The 26051-nt window shown below is 45.5% G+C and overlaps 1 protein-coding gene across 1 annotated transcript; it reads right to left on the bottom strand.

Moving 5' to 3' along the window:
• Positions 1 to 17333: 17333 nt before the first annotated feature.
• Positions 17334 to 20504, bottom strand: irx3a (iroquois homeobox 3a). The gene is made up of 4 exons (XM_084683015.1): positions 20032 to 20504; positions 18580 to 19594; positions 18019 to 18085; positions 17334 to 17669 (listed from the first exon to the last, which is right to left on the bottom strand). Exons 1-4 carry the CDS (start codon positions 20242 to 20244, stop codon positions 17615 to 17617), a joined length of 1350 nt encoding a protein of 449 aa, XP_084539141.1. The 5' UTR covers positions 20245 to 20504; the 3' UTR covers positions 17334 to 17614.
• Between the last annotated feature and the right edge of the window lie 5547 nt (positions 20505 to 26051).

The raw sequence follows: 26051 nt of genomic DNA, 5'->3' as shown, positions 1-26051 counted from the left end.
TGTGTTGTGCAGTGATAACGTTTATCCTGTAAAACCTACCCTTCTTTACCTCTCTCTCTCCCATCCACTCTCTCCCTGGCCACCACAGGAAAGCTGTTTATCCTAGAAGCTCCCTAAGTAGAGGTCTTGAGGTTGGACCGTGTGTGTGTGTGTAAGCGAGAGCGTGATGACAAACACAGGACTATTTAGTCTGCCTCTGGAAAACACTGGTAAACAGCACAGAATGGAAGCAGCTGTTTTGCATGCTTCTTGTTTAGACACTATGTTGGGCCGGGGACACTGTGAGCTCCCGGGGATCTGTAGAGCAGTGGAGGGCGCAGACAAGGACCTGCGTATTGACCTTACAAAAATTGCATTTATTTCTCTTTATCTCTCTATCTTTCTTTCTCTCTGTGTCTCTCTCTCTGTCTCTCTCTCTCTCTCTCTCTCTCTCTCTCTCTCTCTCTCTGTCTCTCTCCCTCTGTCTCTCTGTCTCTCTCTCTCTGTCTCTCTTTCTCTTTCTCTGGTCAACTTGGTCTCTCTTCAGTTCTATTTAAAGAATGACTATGCTTCACTGTCTTCTGTATGTCTACAATATTGCTGTGTTGCTGTCTTGACCACAGGAAATATGAAGGTAAACCATTCATTGGTTTCTCATTGGTTTTGCCATATTGTGCCAGTGTGCCTTGTGGTATAACAAAAGAGATATCTACCAGCCATGTATGTAGCCTGTGAGGCCCATGCCGTGTGATCACATGACCACTCGCCCCTGCTTCCTGTAGGCACCTGTCTGGGTGTCAGAGGTCAACCTGTTAGGGGTAATCCTCATGGTAACATGACCAGGCTTAGGGATAGCGATGGCCCTCTCAACATGGCCGACCGCACCCTGTCTCCTAATGCTACCACTAATCACATTTTAATTGAATTCCTGTGAACATGTGAAAACGTGGTTCAGTTTTGTTATCCCATTCTCCCAACAGATGTCATCCTGATCCATGTAAAAGGATATTTACTGGTGACGTCTTCCAGTTGGAAGTCTGTGTGGAGCTCGCTACATCCACTGGCTGATCCGTGGGGAAAGTAGAACCATGTGCTGCTGGCCTCAGTGTGCATGCCATGGATCTGGGAGGCTGGCCTGGCCTAGGCCGAGTCCCCTGGCCAAGCCTGGCTCGGGCTGCAAAGTGATGGGCCTCTCCTCCTCTCTCTTCCTCCCCTCCACTCCATCAGGCTCCCAGGGGCTCTTGGTAGCTCTGTGTTGCTGTTGTGGCCTCCAGGAATTAGTCACAGCCACATGCTATGTTGATGGATGAGTGGCTTTATATATCCTCCGCTTGGTGACCTCCACTTCAGGTCTTTCAGAGTGGCGGTGTGTGTGCTTGTGTGTGTGTGTGTGTGTGCTGTGTTGTCCGTGAAGGGACTACCCAGTCTGTGTCTATCCGTCTACCAGACCCATAGTTTCCCCGTCTCCAGTTGCCCCAACCAAAGCAAACTCACCCACATGCCACTCAGTGCTGATTAACCACCAGAAGTAGCAGAAAGTTTTCTGTCTACAGAGCAGGCCTGCCGCAAGTTGAATCAAAGCCCCACTCTGTCTGTTATTAAAGCAAATGTTCTCTAGAGGAAAAGAAAACCCTACTGTGAGCTTAAAAGGAGTTGTCTCATTTGATCATTTATTACACATTTAAAGTGGTTTGGAAATGACTGGGCCCCAGCGCGGTCTGCATCCCTAATTGGGGCTCCTTTCTCCCATTAGTACATCCAGATCTGTGATCCCAACCCAAAAGGCACCAAACCTCTCCCCCAACACAGCGCTCGTCATCAGTTAGCAGTTGCTCTGTTCCTTGTGCACGGGTCATATGTGCACGTGCATACAGCTGTCACTGACCAGCGCAGCCTCGCTACTCTCCTCAACAGAGCAACCAGATAGAGAGAGAGGGTGAGAGAGAGAGAGAGAGAGAGAGAGAGAGAGAGAGAGAGAGAGAGAGAGAGAGAGAGAGAGGGGGGGGGTGAGTGAGTGAGAAAGCGAGATAAAGAGAGAGATAGAGAAGAGAGAGAGAGAGAGGGTGAGTGAGTGAGTGAGTGAGTGAGAAAGTGAGATAAAGAGAGAGATAGAGAAGAGAGAGAGAGGGTGAGTGAGAAAGCGAGATAAAGAGAGAGATAGAGAAGAGAGAGAGAGCCTGCCATGCCGGCCCACAGACTCTGCACATGGCACAGAAACACCCCACAGACCTCTACTCATTGATCTTTTACTGTGAACTCCACTCAGTGGGACTCTTAATACAGTTTTATTTATAATTCTTGCATTTTCTATTAGGGGTCCATAAAGTTTGACATGTGGGCTTCTTAACTGTAGGGGGCACTGTGGTTTGAGGAGAACATGCTGGGGGGACAGATTTATGGAGTGGCATGCAGAGCTGTCACTTACTCGACATTCCTCCTCTCCTCCTCCTTCTCTTACTCTCCCTCTTTCCTTCCTTTTACTCCGAGTCCTCTCTTTCCTGGTCCTCCACCAATCCTTCGTCCCAAGTCCAAGTCCCCAGATCCAAATCAGGTCCATAATTCAGCAATGTTGTCTCTCACCTTGACGTACACCTAGTAAATGTGTAAAACATTCCGGTGGGATTTGCTCCATTTTAATAACAGGACCGTTTCAGGCTGGGCCTGGGGGAGGGGGGAGGAGATATCAGTTACTAGGTTTTAAGGATCCTGGCGCAGGATACAGGAACCCTGAGCTCCAGCACCAGAGCTTCATCCAAAACCAACAGAGGGGACAAGCGGGCAATTTTTGAAAATGCGGTTTTCAGTTTCTGCGCATATTTTTCCAGCGCGGCAGTCCGTCGGGCCATGATGAAATCTGTGTCTGGCCGCTGACCAGGGCATTACCTGTGTGAGTGTCAGGTGATAGCCTCCCTAATTACTCTGGAAGGCAAACAGAGCAGCTTTCTCGTTTGAGAGTTCACAGAGCCCCCCGCGCCACTAAATGTGTCGCTCCCCTGGTAAAATGTGATCTTTTGGTTAATGAAGGACACGCTTCGTTTCCTAAACTGAATTACCTCCTAGTTTGTCCTCTAGAGGGAGCTTTCCTTGCACTCTTTTTTTCCAACTGTTTTATTGCTGTGGGCACTGGCGAGAGTTTGAACTGGCCTTTGTGAGACAACATTGATTCATAGCTGGGGAGCAAGGTGTGTGTCTCCTGGGATAACCCCCCTGCAAGGACATGTTTGTGTGTGAACCGTGGCTCTTCAGACATCAATGTCACTGTGTCCAACCGATGTCCAAGCACAGACACACGCACACACGCACACGCACACTCCCATACGCAGACACATACACACTCAGACAGCCACTAGCACACACGTACACATCTGACACATAAACAAGCACACACACAGATCTAGACGTACACACACGCAGCATACACACACACACACGCACACAGTATGCACACATAAACACACAGACCACAGTCCTCAACTGGTGGGTTAGTCCGGTCTTAGCTCCGTGATCCCGAGTGCTGTGACGTGCTGACTGCAGTGCTCTCATTAGACTCCGTGTTTCACAAGCAGAGCAGGGATAGTAAATCGCTCATGCCTCTGTGTTATTATAGCTGGCCTAACAGGCTGCTCACTGTATGCTTTACTGCAGTTTAAAAGTGGACTTCATGTCGTTTTGGGAGACTTACAAAATCACACAAGAACAATGGAAAATGTTTGTTCAGGACACAAAGCTGCCGACAGAGCAAAAACATCTCACATCTTTCGAATGCGCGATGGCCTTTGTCAATTTGGAACCGACAGAAAGATCACTTAAACAACAAGTGTCCCCCTTAATGCGTTTGATAACAGCATAACTGACTGCCCTGTGTGAGGATTACATGTCCTTTGGGTCTGGGGGCCACCCAATACACCAAGCCAAGTGGTAAGGCCTAGCTCTGATGCAGGGCCCAGCTCTAATACTGACTTAACAGATTTTCTCCCTACGGCCCCACTCCTAAATCAGATCCGTTTTTTAAATGCAACATCTAATGGTCCCCCAGCCCATGTCTAACTACCTCGTCTTTTGTTTTCCCATGTTTTCCTTTTACTCTGTGGATGGGCTGGCCCTGACCGTGTAATAGACTGCATATTGGCCAAGGGGGCTGCCTGCTGCGACCAGATCAGATGTGTGCTCCTGATTACGAAACTCCCTTTTAGTCACTGACAGACATGGTAATAAATGTGTCCATAAATTGAATTTGGGCTTTGAAAGGAGCAGGAATATCTAAGGAGCGTTTCAGCTGATTGTCTCCAGCCGCCGTGGCAAGGCTTCAGTGGGATTCTGGGAGAAAGCTGATCCCGCCGCGGCGGGGGTAGGGGAGGCCGCGGGATGGCCGTCCCGGCCAAGCAAAATAAAGTCTGCTTTATTGCTGTTCAAAAATCATTTGATTGAGTTTGCACAAAATAGGATAGGGGAGCGTAGCGTGTGTGTGAGTGAGTGCCTGCGCGTGTCTGCGTGTCCGTGTGCGTGTATAGGACCGTGTGTGTGTGTGTAACCTTTCAAAGTTGCTTTGAGGTATTTTGTACGGGAGCAACGTTTCATATCGTTCTGGTAATTTTTCAGGGATGGAGAGTGCACTTACTGTAACCTAAACGCTACCACTCACTTACGATTACGGCGCTAAACTTTATTTAACTCGTGTTGACAGCAGCAACTGTGGAACACTGAGGCTGAGCTATTATCTGGCCTGTGTTAGCCTGTGACTAAGGGCCTGTCTCTGTGCAATTAACCTGTGGGCCTACCATCGAGCCCCCGTCCCCCCTCCTTTCCAGCTCCTTAATCTCTGGGGGGGGCACATCCTGACTGCCTAATTTACGGTGTTAACATCCGATTGTTTTTATCAGACCGGACGTGTCCGCTCCCCAGAGCTAATGCTAATGCTAAGCTAGGTTAGCGCAGCTATTATTGCTGGTTTCAAGACACTGGGGACGCAATAGTGGACGCGGGCCGAGAGAGGAAACTGAGAGTAAGTGCTTAAGTGTGTATATTTAGCTTGGTCATGCGGCTGGAAGTGAGAACGGGGGAGCGATGGAGAGTGAGGGAGGTAAAGCCAGTAACTTCTCACAGCGGTGTGACACGCTCAAAGCAGGTAGTCAGTGTCACACATCCCCATGGTTTGCCAGGCAGGATTGTCACAGGGACATGAGGGTGTGGATCTGGCCAGCCCCCTGGGGCCAGAGGGCACCCTGACTCAGAGGAAGGGAATGGAACAGTCAGAAACCCTGTTTGGAATTGGGGAACATGTTGTTGTGAAACCATCACCCACTCTCCATCATCTGGCCTGGGCACATGCATGCCTCCTCCCTAGCGGTCACTGTGGTTTTATCTTTCAGCTTATCTTTCTTTCTCTCTCTTTTGTTTCTGTCTCAGATCTCTCCCTCTCTACTGTCTTTTTTGCTCTCTTTCTCTCTCTCTCCTATCTGTCTCTCTCTTTCTTGCCCATTCCAAGTCCTATTCTTCTACTCTCTAAAACAAATTCCTGGCAGTTAACCATCTCTCTGTTTTTGCCATCTCCTTGAAGTCTGTGCATGTCCTGTATGTGACCACATTATGAGACAGCACCTCGATTACATGTCTTTTCCTGGCTTTTAGAAGGTACATTTACTCCACAATGGAGTGGCCTGTTCTCTACAGAACGAGTTCAGAGCATTTCTTCATGCTCTCTTACACCATAGCCTTGTTCATGGAAACCATTATCTCTTGGAGAGAAGTGCCAAGGTTAGGCTATAAGTTTGTCCCAGGAAAACCATTTGGATCTTGGAGATGTTTTAGAGTCCAAATCATCTCCATCATTGCTTGTAATGTGTATTCATGATAGCACAACAGTGCAACGCTGACTCTTTTCAGTAAATCTACCTTAGATTTGCTAGCATGCTTAAGAGCATGTTATGTTATTTACCTAAGGTTTATTGGGAACAATTTCATGGTGAATTAATAAGCAACCGAATATTTTTCTTAAATTTCTTCTTCTTTAAAGTACATATATTGACAAGTTACAGGACAGCCCATGAGTCCTGCCACTTATTCTTTTCATAATTGTTTCTGAAGTCTTATAAACCTCTCTCGTCTTCAATCCCACCTGTGCTGCTTTGTTGTTCTGCAACATGGGAGACTGGCTCAATCACGCTGTTATTCTTTCTTATGGTGCTCTTTCACTTTCTCTCTCTCTGTCGCAATAAATGCGCTAATAAATCACGATGCTGTCTTTGTGGCTTTGGGGTATTGGTGTTGGAGCGTGCTATTCCTCCTGACCAGCTGGGTAGACATCACTCTCCAGCACCAAACCTCTCCTTCTAACTCCCCTTGCTTCTCAAAACCAACATGGTGAAAATTACATTTTGGTCGACGACTCCCAATAAATTGCGTCTGTACCTGGCTGGAGATGTGGAAAATGTCCTTTGTGATGGGAATAGACCCGGAGACGGAGGCACTAGTCGGGGATTGGAGAAGCCACAACAGATGAGGCCTGGACGACCGTGGAGGAGATGGGGAGAGGAGGGCGAGGGAGACCAATGGTGAGATTGGGCGGTGGGGGTCCTCTAACCACGTGTGAGACATGAACGCAGATCAACCACAACTGTAAATGTAGGCAGTTTGATTCAGACGCTAGTCTGTCCAGGGACTTTAAACAATGTTTGCTATTGTTAACACTGCTTTGTTAATGTTGTCATTACCTAGGACTAAGCCACACTGGAACCAGTAGCGATTAGTTTGTCCGTTTGTTGACCTTAAGTTTCATCCCTGGGGACGGGTTGAGGGAAATAACTTGTGCAATGCCATCTGTACCCTGTTGAAGCTAATTAAAACATGTAGCGCAAAACAAATCTGACAGTCATTACTGCACTCAAAAACGTTTGTGCCGCTCTCAAATTTAAGTCGGAAAAATCTGTGTTTACTGTGCTATCTTTTCATTCCTCCCAGCGTTCCCACAAAACAAATACTGGTTAGGCCCGTGTTTGATACTGCGGGGTTCATATTTATTTTGTCATTTAAATGATACAAAGATGTCGGCAATGGCAGAAATGATAATGGCATCCAGACTGCTCCTTTATTTAATTTGTAGCTTTGCATGGAGTCATCTCATTTTAGATTACACACACTGTAAACCGTGCTGCGCTCATCTCTTGAGGTAATATTGTGGAACAGTGTCGTGTCCCAGGCATCTGGATGTGCTTTTCCGTCCTCAACAGAGCACGCTCCTTATCTTCATTGCCCCAAACCCGCAAACTCGTGATCATGTGGTTTGTCTGCTCTGCTCTGCGATAAAAACAGCAAAGTGGCCCATTTGTATGCAAATGATTCAATGTGATTTGACCATCCTAATCTCTGGCGTATTGTCGCAGGGCGACGAGCACAGGTGAACACGGATGCAAAACTCTTTCTCTGACCTCTCCCGTTTCTCAATTGTCTGTTAACTACAGATCAAAACATGAGCTAATGGCCCAGTTAGGTCAATACCCGGTTGCTTATCAGTACAAAAACACCAATGATGAAATCAACCGCAGAGCTGCGGTGTCCCGTGTTGACTTCCGACCTGCTGTTGTGGTGCATGCTGGGAACCAGCTCTGTCTACCTGGACCTGGTGCCTCTCGGTGCCAGGATCAAGCCCTCCCTCTGTTTGACATTTCTCTGGCATTCACTCAGCCTTTCCATCCACTTTTTGGATGGTAAGGCTGGCTAGCCTATGTGTTGTGTTGACAGGTCTCAGTTTGTAACTACTGAGGTGACTTGAGTCTCAAGAGAAGGTCACCTGTGTGTCTTCTTTCTCCAGTCTCCTTTTTCAGGCGTGCCAAACCCATGTCGGACGTCTCCACCTGCGTAAGTCAAGTGGTTGAGATGGGTGTGTGAAGGGAGGGAAGCAGAGTTTATGAGGTTGTCACACATCTGTGGAATGGAATCTTTGAAAAGAGACGAGCTTGCTCAATTCATGTCAGTATCTGTACTCGAGGAACCTTTCAATGTCAGGGTTATGGACAGTCCCTTTTGGGATGTTAAGCTCTCAATGGTGGCCTTGAAATCCCACTCTGTGATAATTATAGAAAAGCTTCTCTTTCTTTCTCTCGTCCTCCTCCTCCCATCGCCCTTGCTCTCTCTTTCTGTCTCTGTAAAGGGGGGTCCTGGGGAAGTGGTGGAAGATATCTGTTGACACGTGAATTCAGAGTTTGTGGTTGTTGAGATCTCACGCCACACAATGACCTCCATGTCAAAGAGGAAAGTGTGATGAGGGGTCAGCACGGAGGAGATAGAAAGGGTGAAATCAGGGGACAGGACAGAAAGAAGGGATCGTTTAGTAGGACTAGAGAGCAGCAAGAGGAGGGGGTGGAACAGGGTCTCACTGTGCCCCAGAGCAGAGCTGTTTTGGGAGGGGGTCTGGGGTGGGGGTGGGGGATTAGGGTGTCTGCTGAGGAACACCTGTCTGTCACTGACGGATCCCCTCCTGCCGATACCCAGATGCATCCTGGGAGCTGGAGGTCCTACTGTGACTTCCTTCTTAACAGCCCTCTCACCTATACCCACGCCAACCCCCACACCCCGCCCTTAACGTCCTCAATTTCCACCTCTTTTCTTGCTTTTTTTCTGTCTTAACCTACTGTCAGCCCCTATTCCTTTCTTCTGCGTGTCTGGCGTTCGGTAGGGGGTTGAGGGGGTGCAGGGATATGTGGGAGTGGGGGGGGGGGGGGGCAGCGACAGGGGCTGCAGAGGGAGGGGCTGCAGAATGACCAGCTGTGTGCCAGCTGTGTGCCAGTGGAGCGCTGAGTGGCGTGGAGAAAGGTCCATTATCTCCCACACGCACACTCCTCTCTCGCCTTTCACACTGAGGCCGGGTGCTGCGAAATCAGACAGACAGACTCTGCTAAAACCATCACTGCTTCTTCTGCACACACACACAGAAATGTACACACACACAGAGATATACACACACACACACACACACACACATAAACACACCAGGCCAGAGAACCCCATTGCTATCCTGTCACAAACTGCACTGAAAACCGCATTACAGCAAGTACTGGATGATTCATACATTGACGCTGATCTGTCCCCTTCCAGTCCAACTGTCAGATGCTGGTGGCAGGGACACCCCTAACTGCTGGTAGGATGCAAGCAATTAGAAGGAGGGACCTTTCGGCTGAATACGCCACTCTGCCAATTGATTCATAGCCAGCGTTTGCATGCGCCTCTAATTCACTTTGACATTTCAACTCCTCACTTGTCACAGTCTTTATTGTGTATTACCGTGAAGTAAACAATAATGATGAAATAATAATCTGATTGAGGCAATATAATCAGTACCACTGTGGGACAATCGCCACTGTGGGAGACAGTTTGATGACGGAAGAGGCTGAATATGTGCTCTTTTGGTGTTTAAATGTTATAGACAGAGGAAGAAAGAGATGGATGGGGTGAGAGAGAGAGAGAGAGAGAGAGAGAGAGAGAGAGAGAGAGAGAGAGAGAGAGAGAGAGAGAGAGAGAGAGAGAGAGAGAGAGAGAGAGAGAGAGAGAGAGAGAGAGAGAGAGGAATCTCTCCTGTCCTCCTGGGGAAATGGATGACAGTTACACTGCCCTCAGGCCAATTAACTGTCATTTCAGCTGTTGGTTTAACTCGCTGACCTTACCTCTCCTCTCCTGTTTGTCTTATCATTTCCGGAAGAGGACCTCTTCTGTGTATGCAAAGGAAGCTTGTGACCTTCAGCAGAGTGCAAAGGTCACAGTTCATCCCTTGTATATTTCGTTACTGCACAGCAAATATGCTGAGCCTCGGTGAGTTTGAGTTTGAAGAAGAGCGGTCTCAGGGGGTTCCAAAAGAGCTATTTGTTATGACTTGCAATTACTCCCCAATCTCCTGCTCTGCCTACCTGTAAAATGACATTAGGCATGGCTGTTCTCATGGTCTATCACGAATGAAGGAAGTGCTACTCAGTGGTGATAATCCCGTGGGATATCAAGGATCAAACCCCGACTCGTTTCTCAACAGCTAACCATGCATATACTTATGCATTATCCATAAAGCACAGCTCATTTCTTCAAGAAAATACCCAAGCTTTTGTCTTTTAAAGGAAGCATGGACATTAGCAAAGGAAAATCGAATTTGGCTGCCATGTTTGTGACCGTGGGTGACTGTGATGTGGGTGTGCTGGTGTGGGGGTACAGTCTGGATGAATGGGGGTACAGTCTGGATGAATGGGGGTACAGTTCCAGTGAGTGCCACTTCCTTAGCATGACAACAGTAGGGGCGGTGCGGGACTGCCCCCTCTGAAGGGGGACAAAGTGACCCCGTGCCCACCCCCTTCCCATTTTGGAGCGAGCCACATCATGGTGCACTGTCTCGGCACGGGACAAAGGCTGGGGAGGTGGCTCTCAGCTGGGGTTTGGCGGGGGAACATTCACGGTTGGCGCTTAGCTCACCCATGCGCTTCTGCCACTTCCCACAAGCCACTGCTTCCTGCTTCCTGTCGTCCCTGGCAAGTTTTCGTTTGCCGGTGGTGGGGGGGGGGGGGGAGGAGGTGGTGCTCTGTTCAAATACACTACTGATACAAATATGTACGGTAGCTTATCTATAGTCAGTCATTGTACACTTGGAGCTGTTTTTTTCCCCTATGTCGCGGTGCAAAAACTAGCACCAACTCTGCTATGCACACACACACACCCTCACACATGCATGAACACACACATATACACACAATCGGTCACAGCACTCTCCTCTTCGCTCATTTGCATGGCAATGCCATTATCAGACTAAGGAGTGTCACGGTGGAGTGACCGACAATGTGGCTGACAACAAGTCTATCTAAGCACAAAGCCAAGTCAGGGAAAATGGAGTGCCTTCGCTGCCTCCTGTCCTAACCAGGTTTGCCATACTAAAAAGTTCACTGGCCCTAGCAGACCAGGTCATCGAACTACGAATGACAAAAGCTCTAGGCCCAGAATTCACACCCTTCCAACAAAAGGTAAACACTTTGCTTAAAGATGACGCAACGTCACACTACTGCGCCAGCCTTTATGAACGAGGGTGAACGCCAGCCACGTGCGCGGTAAACGGGGCCATGGCAGACTGTGTTCCTGCAGCTTCCCTCGCCCTTGCCAAGGGAGGAAAATCAATATCAACGTTCACATCTCCGATCTCGTAGCACTCATCATGATACTGGAAGGGCCTCACACCTGCAGTATCGACCCCCGCCCCCCCCCCCCCACGGCCAGCTTTAACAACAGCCAGTAGAGTAGAGCGTCTGCTGATGCCATGACTCGACGTGTATGCGTCTATTTGCTCCAGTAAAGCAAACATAACCTGTCTGGGTCGTGCTGTAATAGCTGTACCAGTGGGATCCGTGTTTGAATAAATGACCTCGCAGTTCTGTATTGCACAACACAACATGTTGATAAGGGCAGTCTGCTTTGTCCACAACTGCCACAGAATTGTTGTTTCTGTGTCACACTGATAAGCCATTGGGAGGTAGAGGAGGCTAGCTAATTTCCTGGTAGACAGTTCAACATTACCTCACTGCCCTGCCAGTCCAGTAACTGTAATCCTGACTAGTTTATTTGTTTGACTGTGAAGCTCCTGCTTTCCACTCAAGGTCTCTCAAGCAAACGTAAACACACGCTTCCCCCACGCTGTTTCATGTGACTAATGCCAGGTGCACAACTAACAAATCTCCATTTGGGTCTTGATGGGGATCATTCATGAGCAGTGAGCAATTTCCATTTGGCTAGGAAACACATAGCTTTCAAATCGGTCAAAAGATTGACCATTCCCAAAACCCTGTGGACAAGTTGACTTCTTTGTGAAGTGCAGGGAAGCTAAGACTGAATCCCATTGTGTGCGGTCCGAGTGTCCGATATGGAGAAGCTCCAAACTCCCTCTGCGTGCCTCTGATAGCGATGTGATGGATATGGCCCGATGGAGATATCGCAAATGAACGAATGTAAACGGAAAGACGATCAAAGAGGAGGAGAGCGCCCGTGATAGCGGGCCCACTCTTCGCCCTCCATTACATTACCATCATTAAAAAGGAGAGGACTCTCTTAATAAAGTCTATTAATCACGCCGAGGGAGTTGGTTCATCGGCTCACCCTCTCGTGAGGGTCTCTAATCAATCAAGCACGCCTCTAATGTATTCATGGAAGATGTTAGAAAGGACTTGTTTGACAGTGTTCCAAGGAGGAAGAATTTATTAAGTTTCCTTCAGCAGCCAGTCCCGGGGAAGTCAAGGAGTTTTTCTCTTGTCCTCCTGAGCCAGACGAAGGTCTATGAACACAGGGGCCTGTATAATGTATGAAGTCTGTACAAATATTGCAAATGTCCAAAATATGTCCTCTCATTAACAGTGATGAGTGAAAGGCTGAGTATTGGCATTTGTCATATGTGCTCTGAGTGTAAGGGTTCTGTTGTACAAGGGCTCTGCTGTGTCCGAGTGTCCTCAGCCCCTGGCCTGCTATAGACCTCACTCCCTTGTGATCATCTCAAAAGCAGGGGGAAAATGTGTCTTATTAGTTCACACGCCACGGCTAAATTCTGTGCTACACCGCTGACTAATGTACAAAGCTGAGAAAGCGCTGGGCTGCTAGTTGCTGTGGCTCTGTTAGTGACGTGTTATGGAGGGTAGTTGGAAGGGGGGGGGGGTCCGGAGATGTCTTGCTGGTAAAATCACGCAGCTGTTCCCCACAGCTATGAGGCTAGCCATTTTACAAACCCGCCCTCAGCTCATCCCCTGAATAAACAGCAGATACAGAACCCTTTAGCCAGAAGCTAAAGAGGATCACTTAGCTACATGCTACTCCAAAAAATAGTCCTCACATTCGTACTCTATTCCAAACATTTCTTGGACGTATCTTTTGTGTTCATCTTTAGTGTAATCTGCATGAACAGATGCACTAACGACTCTTTTGACTAAATAAGGTAAAAGTAGGAACACATGCATGGAGAGGTACAACCATGTACAACCATGTTTTTGAAAGGGGGATCTAAAAGTTCCCTATAGCCTGTGCTTTGTCTGGGGGAAGAGCATGAAGAGAGCTGTGCTCGGCTTCAAAGCTACATTTCCATAATTGCCCTGTAACTTGGGCCAGTCTGAGGGATGAATCTGAAGAGGGCTGAGAAAAGCACAATCTTTCAGCTGGGTGAACGGCAAAAGCCCCAACGCCTCTCTCTCTGTCCGCCTGTCGCCCATTCCCCACTTGTTGCCTTTCGGATTCAGTGAAAGAATTCCTCTCTCTAACCTCCATCAACAATAGGCATGAAATCAGTGCCCTCCCTCTCTCCCACTCTGGCCCCAGAGAATGTCACTCCTCTCTGCCCTTTTGTCCTCCATTCGGCCCGGGGAAGCACAACAACCCCCTCTTGCTCTTTTTCCCTCTCTCACCCCGTTCTGAAACATGTCACTACGACACTTCTACACTCAATAATAAATATGCAGTAATAAAACATGCATTAGGCACAGGAGTTGCATATCTCTGACAGAGGAGGGGAGGGGGAGGGGGTAGAAACTGAGGAGAAAAAGCTTTCCACCTCTTTTCAAACTCCACTGTGTCAACTCAATAACAGTACAATTGGAGCAGGGCAGCCTGCAAGCCTGTGTACAGAGATAGCCATAGTGTGGGACATGTGTTCAGTGAGTAGATCTTTGCTCCTACTGCGGTCAGCTAACACCCCGGCTGGGTGCGTGTTAAAGGGCATGGCTCTCTCAGTCTGCCGGGCTGTGTGTATATATGTGTGTGTGTGTGTGTGTGTGTGGGTCAGCAGTGGCTCATAAAAGGATTAAGCCCAGTGGACAAAGACAGTGGGCCGCTTCAAAGCCCGACCAGGGCCACAAAGGAGGTGACATTTGTCCGTCTCCGTGGCAGGAGGGGGTGTGGCAGAGTGGGCCAGGCCGGGGGGGGGGGGGGGGGGGGGGCTGGCATGACAGGAGGAGTGGATGAGGTGAAAACATGAGGCTGACCCTCTTTATGTGGAGCAGCCTCCTCTTTCACAGGAAACCTCTGGCCCCTCTATTGGACTGCTCTTGTGTTTATTTACTCCGCGCCTCTTGTCCATTCACACAGGCCTCTGATGGCTCCATTGGCTACTCTCTGTGCAGCCCTGGCACGACCATCCACCCTCTCCGGATCAATGGGCACCCAGAAAGACAGATTAGATTTCCTTTTAATGATTCCATCTTCCTGGTCCTTTTCCCCTTTCAAATCAGTATTCAACAATGCATTCCTTATTCCCCCTGTGTAGCTATGTACCTCTGTCTTAATTCATTGATAGTGGAAATGAACAGCAGTCAACAACACCCATGACCACAAAAGCAATGTGATTAGTGATGGACTGAAATGCCATCTATTTGCACTGTGTCAATGGAATCTATGTTTTCCCTCAGTTTCAGCTTGGTATGCAGCAGAATAACACACTACTGTGCCATAAACATTACAAACATACCTGTATGAGTTTTGTTTGTTAATCATAAACATTTCTGAATGTTTTTTGAAAACCATCCTTTTCAGATCAAAATGTGCCATTCGAATGCCTTTTCTAAATGACATTGGGGAGGTGGAAGTTGGCCATGGCCATCAACATTAGCAGTATCTGTAGCACTGAGCCACGCGTTTGAGCGCGCCAGCTTGAGTGTTTCCCTTTTATCCCTATGCTATTTAAGCTTACTCTACTCTCTGGCGTATCACTCGCTGTATTTAACGTCGCTGGGAGCAACGAAATAAAAAGGGGAGTCACTGTTGATTATTACTCATTAACCACGAGGACATCCATTTAAAGTGCGGCGAAATGACTGACACGCCATGTCCCTGTAGAAAAAGGCCCTGGGTAGCTCTGAGCGAAATGTTGGCTAATGCATTCCATTAGCTCTGTGCAACCGGGAGCAGGTTGGACACGTATGGTGACATAGGCAGGCGTGATTACGTTGTTTCTAGAGAAGCATTTTAATCCCTAATTTCATGCAGTGATCAGAGGAGGCCCTGAGCTTTGAACACGATCACCATCCCTTCAATGGCATTTCAATTGAATCCTTATGATCAAGAGAGATTGTTCCAGGTCCCATAGCAACAAACATATTCTGAACGCTAGACACAACCATCAATATTTAGAGTGAGCATGTTCTCATGTTTACGGGGGAGATTTTTTTACCGCTTTATCCATGATAGGCTACAGCGGTAAAAAAATGTTACAAGATCAGTAGTTTTTTATTCAAGCCTTATATTTGGCTTTTTTTATTATTATTATTGCGCGAGCTTGATATTTCACGTTTTAGTTTCAGTATTTTACTAATTAGACAAACTATACAATTTTAAAATTCCATGTTTCATATATCTTGTCTGTTATTGATTTATTAGCAGATATATTAAATTGCAGAAAAAAACACCACATCCTTAAAACAACTGCACCTGTCTGTTTTTCGTGTGACCAATGAGTGTAAACTGGTCATTGGTGATAAGAGAATGTTGGTCACTGGCGCACGATGTAACTTCCTGCTCCGGAACCGGTGGTGCGTTTCGAGTGAAAGTGGACACAAACCAGAAAAATGATCATATCAATCAGTGTCACAACCGGCCGCTGTGTCTTATGAATATGCATACTGAGCGCGCAGTTAGAAGGGCTCTCAGGAAGATAATTGATTAGACAGGAAGGCAGCATGGTGAGAGGAATTTTGGAAGGCCAGCCTATTTAGTATAATACCAAGCTCCGGTCCAAGCTCTCCCCCGACTGGGTCTCTAAACTCTGTCTCGGATACGTTGAAGTAAGCTATGCAGTTGGGAGTTGGGCTTGTCGTCTGTCTTGTTGCCCTCACTTGGAGCTAAAGCGTAAATGTCCAAGAGAACAAATGCCTAATAAAATTAATGAAATGTCTTACAAAATGATAATTTGATGGTAGGCCTAGGCCCATTGTATTTCAAACTTTACCGAAACAGTGTTTAATTTTCAATTCCTCAAAGTAGACTACGACGATAGGCCTACGTTTGGGTCATCGAAATTAAAAAGTATGAAAACATTTATTTTGTCCACCTTCAGTAGGCCCTATATGTCTAGAAGTCTATATTTTGGATATAGACTGCCCCAATTCTGACTAAATTTGAAAAGTTCAATGTTTGTGTGTCTTTAGAGTTTCTCCGTGTCACTTATCCTATTTTTCGTTTTAGGCTTATTATCTCAGAAAAAAATGATAGTAGATTGTCCGTCTGTGGAAACTATTTTCTAATTCGTCTCATTAGAAAATAGATTTTTAATCTTATAATTCGATACATTTTGTAAGAAACATTTATCACTTTTAACTAGGAATCATTTGTATCGGTATAGATCGTTTTAAAACAGTTTCTTTCGATTCACCTCTGCACAGCCTGTTTTATAGACTGCTATATGATTTCTCCAATATTTAGAACAGATGTGTGAAAATGAATAGGCCTAAGTAATCTTACAATAATGATACAAGTTTATCAGTGGTTGCCATAGTCCTATGGGAGCCTAATCAACCAATTTAATTCTGATTTGGGCATGTACACTTACTTAAAAATGCGTCCAAATCGAAACAAATTTTAGAATATTATCATCATATATCAGTAATTATTTAAAACATTGCCTTGATCAGAGTTCAATATTGTTCAAATGTTGGCTGAATTGAAAACATGAGGAATTCAGATATTTGAATATGTGCTCCGTTTGCTTTCACACACGCCAAGGCAACAGCAAAGGCGGTCTGAAACAGACTGTAGAGGGAGCTCCAACTCTAATTTTACATAAGGTTTATCTGATAAAGCTTGACATGCAAATTACCGTATAATACATATAAATAAATGCTTTCTAAATGTAGCCAATAGGTACCATATGACGACCAGTCCAAAACATTTATCTGAAGTGTTGATGAACTGAATGAAATACCACGCAATAACTATGGCATCGCACCCATTTATATGCAATGGAGCTAGTTAATCTGTCCAGCATTTCCAGCACTAATTCATTACCTCAGTTCTTTGTAAATACCATACATTTCCCGAGGAAAATTAATGAAGGAATTATTCGTTATAATTTGTCTGCTACGCCTCAACAAGGATAATCCAACAACATTCATATCCAAATGTAGACTCAAGACGTAGCTAATTACTCCTAAGAGCCTCGAATTTATACAACATCAAATCCTCCAGAATTTTGGCAACTTATTAGTGCTACGTAGAGGGAAGCACACGCCTTAGGTCAAAATGTAATAGCAGAAGCAAAATACTGCACGTATGTCCATTTCAAATGATTATAAACAATAAAGGGGCCCAACCATATTCTACTCTTCTTTCACACCAAAGAACCCAGATGCTAAAACGCTCAAGAGTTTTGATAAAGTTGCAGCAGTTCATTTATTAGCCAAAATATATACTTTCTTGTACAATTTGGTTCACAAGTATGTACATTTTCTTAACTTTATATACAAAACATTTGAACATCAAATCCTCACAGAACTTACAAAAAGAAAACAAAAACGTACAGACTACAGGTTCATACAATATTACATTAGCAGTTTACACAGGACATGCTTACAAGGTAAGTATACAGATGTATTATTCTTATTTTACATTCCTTACAACATATTAAAATCAAATAGAAAGAAAGGATGAAAGCCTAGGAGGAAGAGAGAGCGGATAAAACCATCGCTGCCTCGAGTTGGTTCTGGGGCCTGCAAACACACGGGTAGTAGACAAGGAATAAGTGAAAAGAAAAAAAAACTTCGACTGCAAGTAGGCTATATGAAGAGCTAAGAAATAAATGTATATGTAGTGAAGATTATTTTTCAAACCGATGGTCTCTGACTGGTGAAAGCCTACTGGGGCTGCACAGCAATGCACGCAAATCGTGTTTGGCCTTTTCAGTTTAGGTTATCGAAGACATACAATTCTAACTTCCAAGTCCAAAAAGTCATAATATTTTTTTTTTAAATGCTTAGGTTGGGTGAATGTTCATATATTGCAAAATAAAATGTGATAAATCAAAAACACCCTAATTATATAAGAATGACAGTCTCTTACCGTCTTTGAACTGGATGGAAGGCTGTTTTTAACAACTTTTTCTCTGCTTCCAAGGCACTAGATCTCTCTGAAATAACGGTAATAAAACAATACATCAAATTACCTTTCTAGATACGGCACAGCAAGGATTAAGTGATTTTCTTATTTCATTGAGACTCATTTTCGTTCGGGTTTGGATTCAAGCAGATTGGATATTGACTAACCCAAATGCATAACATATGAGCCTAAACAATGTGGGGCCAACTATAGACATTTTTATAATTCGTGGACTTGATTTTATTCTCTTATGGCAGCTACTTATAAGATAAAAATGCACCCACTTTAGCATCTGCTTAAACCACCGTATTTTTAAGAAACACTTATTTCAAAGCTTCCACACACCCCTTTGTTACTCTGTTACATAGAAAAGATGGAAACACATCAATGATCCTTTTTACGGCCTCAAAAATATGTCAATTTTACAGGCCAGTTGAAAGCCTCGACGTGAGTAATCTATCACGTTTTAAACAATAGTGAAGAACATATTTTATACAGTCTCGCCTCAGTGTTGGTGACATGTACCTGTAACGGCTGTGTCTGAACTATGACTCTTGTCCTCCGTTTGCCTGCTATAGAGGGCGAGGCCGTTCGCCGAAGCCTGGTTTGCCAGTCCAAGGTAATGGTTAGAGTTAAGTAACGCGAGCTGGTGGGCTGAAAAAGCTCGGTTTGTCCAGTTCTGAATTTTCCCAACAGGACAAGAGATGAGTCTGTGAGGGGTGATGATCGTCTGGGTCGCCGGCCCAGCCGAGTTGCCGTTCATTTGTGGAGATTTGCGTGGATTGTCAGGGGTTGTTGCTGTCTCGGCCAAAGACCAAATCTTTGGTTTTTGAGCTGGAGCAGCGTTATTTTCTGACGGTGGAGAGTTAATGGACACTGGGTTCAGTTTCAGTTGTTCACCGTTCGGCTGTGACGCTTTAATCTCAAAAGTGTGATGGTGGAAGTGCTCGCCTCGGTCCACGTGAATATCTTTGCCCTCTTTCACCACAGCCTTTAGAAACCTCTGGTCGGGCCCTTGTAAATCCTCATAGCCGTCGGAAATCTCGGAGTCGCTTCTACCGTCTAATTTTAAATCAGCATGTAGGTCGTCCTGGTCATCCAAGTCGTCCTTATTTTCAATATTTTCCGTGTCAATGTTCTCTAAATCGATTTCTTCCTCGTCCTCCCTCTTGTCCCCCTCGTCTCCCTCATGGTCACTGTTGTAAACATTTCCCTCTTCGTCAGTGCGACTCCGGGGAGTCCAGGTCATCTTGTTCTCCTTCTTAAGTCTCCTCCTGGCGTTGGCGAACCAGGTGGACACTTGGGTGAGGGTCATTTTGGTGATGATGGCCAGCATGATTTTCTCCCCCTTTGTGGGGTAGGGGTTCTTGCGATGCTCGCTTAACCAGGCCTTCAGTGTGCTTGTGCTCTCCCGTGTCGCATTTTTGGGTCTGGATGGATCACCGAACTGATACTGCCCATAGGGGTAGAACGCAGGGTGATGGTGAGCAAATCCTGGATGTTGGACGCCTGGGCTGTCTTTTAGCTCATACTGGGCGCCCTAAAACACAACAAGAGACCCAAACAGTTAAACAATCTGAAACTAAACGTTTGTCAAACAGCAAATACAATTTTACTCGACGTATAACAAGTTATCCTGGTTAGAACAAACTGCGCTTTGATCACCATTCTCAGATGTTAGCAGGGTAAACTATCAGCAGAAATAGACTCGATGGGTTACTTTCAAAACAAACACATAACATTTTAGTTTTAATTTTGTTTGTGCTTTTTTCAAGTTAACGTTTTGGGTCATCGTTTAGCCTAGTGTACTCTACTTTTGGTCACTTTTTGAAATACAAGAATACATCATATGGCTATCAAAGTAGGCTAATGCTGCGAACATCTGACAAACAGAAAAGCTTGCTCTGACTCCCAATTTGCCTTTTGTGAAACTGTTTATGCTGAAATGTAACGCATAATAATGAGATGGATACTCACCAATTGATTAAAAATTGAAATGTCGTTTGAATACGGAAGAAACGCTCCATAGCCTTGCGCTGCGGCGAAAGGTGATCCATACATAGTTGAAAGAACGTTGGAGAGTGCCCCAGACGGACTCAGCTCTGTCCCGGCTCTGGCACTGCTGATCCCCTGGCGCTCCGGTGGGTATATCGGTCGGATGTACTGATATCCCAGCTGCGGGAAAGACATGGTTCGTAGAAAAAAGTCTACCGCAATCACAAAAAGCAGAGAATCGCCCTCTCGGTGCGTACTGCGATATCCACTTTACAGTGAGTACAACAAAGTGTAAGGGAAGTCTATATTTCCTCAGAAACAGCCAGTGTAAACGATCCGATTGCCGCCTTCCTCCCTCACTTCCCTATTGATCTGGATGGACTAAGGTCAGGTCCTTACAGATTGCCTTAGATTATTGGGACTCCTTGCTCTGATTGACATTTCTAGTCGTTTAGAAGCCCCTCCTATTTCTCAAATCTCACCTCTCATACACACTCTCGCTCTTCTGCGCCTCCCCTTCTCTCTCTCTCTCTCTCTCTCTCTCTCTCTCTCTCTCTCTCTCTCTCTCTCTCTCTCTCTCTCTCTCTCTCTCTCTCTGTATTTCCCCTGGATAAGTACACTGACGTCGCAATCTCTTATTTGAATGGGTTTCAAATCTCATTTTATGGCTCGCCAATCATTTCATTTGTTATTTGTTCGCCCGAACCCTACCCAATTTTAGTGCTAATTCGAAATTTGTGGCCATTTGCACAAATAGTAAATATTTCTAAGTTGGTGAGTGATTAACTTTGCATAAGCCTAGTGTCTGCAGTTTCTAATGGATGTATCTCAAGTAGCCTAGTGGTGCAGCAAGTCATGTTCACTGCACTGAAACAAGTTCATGCAACTTCGCGTGTTATTAATTGATCTTCTTGGGTGTTTACAACGCACCCTGGCTTAAAGTCTACGATTATGATGTTTGAACACTATTTTTGAAGTGTTGTGGACAATTCTGAAAAGTGGCAAGCGAATCGGAGTGAATTCATTATTTTAATTTGAGACATCAAACGGACTCTATGTAATCATTTGCCATCAAAGAGGAAGGTGTCAAGAAGTGAATAGCAGGGTGATTAGCGCTTTCACTGTTAATGCATGGTTTTACAACAATTACAACCATAGCCCAAGTAATAGACATATTTGTGGATTGCAGAGGTTTTTGAGATTGTTGAGAGATTGTATAAAGTTGTTGTTTAGATTGCGAATCGCACTTTTGAGTCTTTTAACGCCTAACGAGTGATTTTATTGCCTACAAGAAATTATAAAAATAATAACGTTGCTAAAAACCTAAGTAAAATGAACACGTTTATTGTATTGAATTCAAACGTTTTAATACAGTGTTAATGTATTTCCTTGCCATTTTATCAATAATATGTTATGGTTCTCGTATGTTTGCAAATAGGTTAGCTTGATTTCAGAAAAAAAATCTAATTTGTCATTTTTATGTTCTTATGCATCTGTTCCAGGAAAACAGTTTGTACACCACTATCATTTCCTTAGAGATTAGTATACCTTTGAGAAATCTAGTTGATGAATTTTATAGAACCTGGTATTTCTTGTAAATAATACGGATTAAAACAAAGCAAGGGTCAGAATTGAAATTCCACGAATCAATATATAAGACTGTGTAGGAAACATTCATAATCGCATTACATTCCGTCTTTGTACCATCATATGTCTATTAATCGTTTGCAAAACAACGGCAGAGTTGAATTATTTATTGCCCGCAGTTTATTTGAATATGATAAGTCTCAAGCGATATTGACAGCAAGATGAAATCTCATCAATCTTACTTTAGTTTTGATGATGTGATCCGGTTTCCTAGAACTATGCACTTGTTTAAACCTTTAATCTTCTTTTTGAGCTGATAGTTATCATTGTCTGGGAGGGATAATAGCAGCTATAATTTCTCATATAGACTAACCCATAAGGCTACGCCTTGTTTCCATAAAGTCAGTGCCGAATCCCCGTGTTTCCTCTGAACGTGCTGGCATCGTGACATCCAACCGAACCCGGATTATGAGGTTATTAATTACAGCGGCTTGCTGATGCCATCCGACCGGAATGGTAATCACTACATAGCAGTCAATAACACTCACACACACGGACCCGAAGAAAGAACAGGGGGTCTCGACAAGCCAACCGAGCCGAGAAACGGAATTATATTTGGCATTAAAATATGGGCTAAAGAACTGTAATCTATTGAATCGAAAGAGAAGTTAAAGCAACGCGTTACGGGCTTTGTTAAAAGTGAAACTAAGTAGTTGAGGTAACTCGAATTTAGAGCAATTCATTGCAAAGCAAAGGGGGAAAACACCAAGGCTTACAGTCATTGCGCGTACGTTATAAGTTCCCAGTGCGAGTATAAAGGGGAGAGTCAGGCGACATGTCTGCCAGATAGTGTCCGCACACCAGCGTTCCTAGTTCGGATGGACACGTGTCTCATCCCCGGGACCTGTCAGGGCCCCAAGGACTGCTTCTGATTTATTACCCCAATCAAACACACATGCACTAACTTAACACTTTCACACCGACCCGGGAAACTGGCATAGCCATAAAAACATTAAGACAGCTCTCTCCTCCTCACCGTATAGAGCGCCTCAGTAAACTGCCCTCTGTTTGACTTCCGCAGGCTCTGTCATACACATGGGGAAATAGGAATCGCACCGAACACCATAGGCAGGGGAACAGACACGTTATAAAGTTAATTCACGCTATAATATCAGTAGACAATTATTGATTACGGTAATAATAATTGCATCAAAATAACATGACAATAAATATCAGGCCAGCTAATAATTATTTTTTAGCCTACTCAAAATCACTTTACTTTTTAATTTAATTTTTGCTTATTTTGCTTCAACATAGACAGCCATCTGCAATATATTATTTAGGTAATAGAGAGCAGAGCAATCACCCTGAGTTGAGGGCTGTTATTTATGTGGTTCGACGGTAATTATGCAGATGACACAATTTCACATTCTCTTGAGCAAATATAAACAGATAGATGTGGGCCTATCGCTCAAGAGTGGCTCCTTATGCAATACACAAGACACCAACGACACATCGCAAATGATGAAATGAAGCTCTAGAAACCGACGAGATCAAAGGCTTCAAACAGAGGCTCTTCAAATTACACATTTGGATATTTTCCATAACACATATACAACTGGAAACAAGTAACACATTTCTTATTACACATAGACTCGATTTAAAGCGTACTTTTGATCAAAACCGCTTAATTGCGGTGAAAAAGGATTTGTAAAGAAAACACAATTAATGACCCTTGGATGTTTTGGCCGTTGGAGGGGGTGAAAGACAGACAGAGAAAGAGAGAGAGAGTTTGTGTGTGTGCGTGCTGGTCGTGTGTGTGAACTCTTGAGATTTTGAGGAAGCAAGAAAGAGGGAGACCGGTCAAAATCCAATTTCTTAACTGCCTTGACAAACAAGGTTTTATTTTGTTATTTCTTGGAGGGAGACGTTAGTAAAACGCAGCAGCTTTCAGAGTTTGTTTAGACAACTTGGAATTTTGCATCTTAAGTTTCATTAGTGCAAATGGTACGAGGGCGAACTGTTGTAAAGATTATATATGGGACTGGAGTAATTTACAACTATTTCCATACCGATTTATGATCAAGAGAAGCCGTGCTGGTCATTCAAATATTGAGCAAGTTTACCACTATAAGACGAAGCTCTGTGTAACTAGAGTAGCCTACATGTAACGGGAGCAAATGTCATTCATTTGAACACATGTTGGGGGCGGGACAGCCGATATCGTTCTGTATGTTTGCTGTGTCGGTGTTTGCGTGACATCTCTCTACAGGTGTTCCTTATCGGCGGGCTGATTTGACCACCTACGGGATTGGCTGGGTAAAGGCATAAGAACAAACCAAGATCTCCTCTCAGGGCTCGCACCCGACTACGGACGACAACGGTTTCCACACACGGAGGCGAGATCCGGAGCCAGCCGCCCTCTTCCCCGAGTCCTGGATGATCGGTCAGCACGGTGCCTCCAAACCCCATCAGATTGTTCAACGCACTCAACTCCACGCCATAAAGGGAAGTAGCCCCGCTATTACTTTATGTGTGTAAGAACAACTGCAACCGTGATCGTTACATTTGGTTGCGTTTAATTATACACCTCCTGCACTTCCCCAGCACACAGAAGAAGCAGACGCCATCAGCAGTGTGGACGACTACCCCGAGACGAACTATTGTTGGTGTGGATTATAGTTTCCTGTTTCCCCAGTCTGAGCTGGGCTGCTAACGCACGGGGGAACAACGTCAGTGCCTCGTAGGCGTGGCCGACAGGCTCGCATCTGTCCCTCAACCTCCTCCTGGACTTCGGTTGGCTAGGCCGTGGGTTGGGCCGTGAGTACTGTCGAACGGTGATTGGCCTTCGAATCCGTTCCCCGTTAGAGTAGGGAATTGTGTATTTTAAATTGTGGTTAGACTTTCCACTGGCTGCCCGCAGTGTCACCATATTTATATCGATTATCTTCATACCTGGGGCTCTGTGTTGTCATACTGGGTGGTGATCTTACCTGTTGGCTCATTTAGCCTCCAGCTGTTTGCATATTGCACATGCTATTATAGTGCCAGATTGTTTGCAGTTTTTGCACGTACGTTTGCAGTGTCATTGTTTACACGCTTTGCACAGACTGATCTCAGTGGGGATCACTGCTTAAACTTTGCACATCTTGACGTTTTCCACTATAGGGTTACCACACGGTCGGTTAGATTACTATAGCCCTCTTTACAGGTTTGCAGATAATACCCATTTCCACTGCCGGCGCCTAGTCTGGTCACCCTGTTCTAACTGTGAATTGATGAGTTGTTTTCTTGTGTTATTTCCTCTGCTAGTATTTTATAGGATGACAGTTTCCCGTTTTAAACTTTGTTAATATCAATAAAACCGTGTTCATAAATACATTGTTGGTATTGTTGTGTATTCAAGGGTCTAACGTTTTTAACCTGTCCGGTTACAAATTTGGCGTAGTCGGCAGGACCCTTGACGTACACAGCAATATGAATAATGGCGGGCAGCCAATGGTGGCGGGGGCACAACCCCAAGTAGTGCCCACAATGATGCCATGGTTCATGAGTGGGCCATGGGTGCCAAAGTATAGCGGGGAAGGAGAACCATCCAAATTTCTAGATTGGCGAACCCAAATTGAGGCTTTTATTCGGGCCCAGGGGCTAAATGACGAACAGCGGGTAGACTTTTTGTTGAGCGTATTGGAAGGGAATGCAAAAAGGGAGGTGGCGCTGTTGGCAGAGGCTGATCGAAATACGGATGTAAAGATTCTGGACGCCCTGGCGAGGCTGTATGGGGGCCAGCAACCAGTAGCCCTGCTGCGAGTACAGTTCTTTAACTGTAAACAAGAACCTGGAGAGGATGTGGGCACGTTCACTCTTCGGCTGCGGGAGCTGCATCACAGGTGGAGAGCAAGAGACCCCCAGGATGCGGGCTCGGATGACGAACTGCTGCGCACCCAGTTTTCCATGGGCCTGAGGCAGGGATTAGCCAAACAAGAACTGCAAAGACAGCTCAGAAGGGTCACAACGCTTACATTTGTCCAGGTCTGTGCAGAGGCAAAAGCATTGGAGCGTGAACTGGGCCACACTGAAGAAGCCCAAGTTTGCCCAACTGTTGCCACAACATCCAAGAGGCCCTCAACGGTCACCTCTGATTGGCAGCAAATGAAGGAAGCCCTCCGAGCCGAATTGCGTCAAGAGTTGACAGAACAGGTGAGCCTCCTAAGTAAATCCATCGTCGAACAGCTGCAAGGGCGTTTAAACATCATACCAGCCACCGGTGCTACAGCACTGCCGGCCATGGGTGCAAACCCCCAACAGGCTTGGCGTCAAGAACATGACCCGAGACGACAGCGGCTAGGGTCTGCCCCCCCGGATAATACGTCTTACCAATGGGATGGCCAAGGGAGAGCCATTTGCCGCGACTG

This window comes from Hypomesus nipponensis, chromosome 19, assembly GCF_054491055.1.
Source record: "Hypomesus nipponensis isolate SF chromosome 19, ASM5449105v1, whole genome shotgun sequence".
Lineage (NCBI taxonomy): Eukaryota > Metazoa > Chordata > Actinopteri > Osmeriformes > Osmeridae > Hypomesus > Hypomesus nipponensis.
Note: the sequence above shows the minus strand (reverse complement) of the source record. Positions and strands in the feature narration are given on the sequence as shown.

Bases quoted from the DNA above. Each gene is read 5' to 3' on its own strand.
- irx3a (XM_084683015.1), bottom strand. From the start codon at position 20,244: ATGTCTTTCCCGCAGCTGGGATATCAGTACATCCGACCGATATACCCA. The intron at 18,086-18,579 runs GTACATGTCACC...CCGTTATTTCAG, and splicing joins TTCAGACACAGCCGTTACAG to AGAGATCTAGTGCCTTGGAA. The intron at 17,670-18,018 runs GTAAGAGACTGT...GTGTGTTTGCAG, and splicing joins TTCCATCCAGTTCAAAGACG to GCCCCAGAACCAACTCGAGG.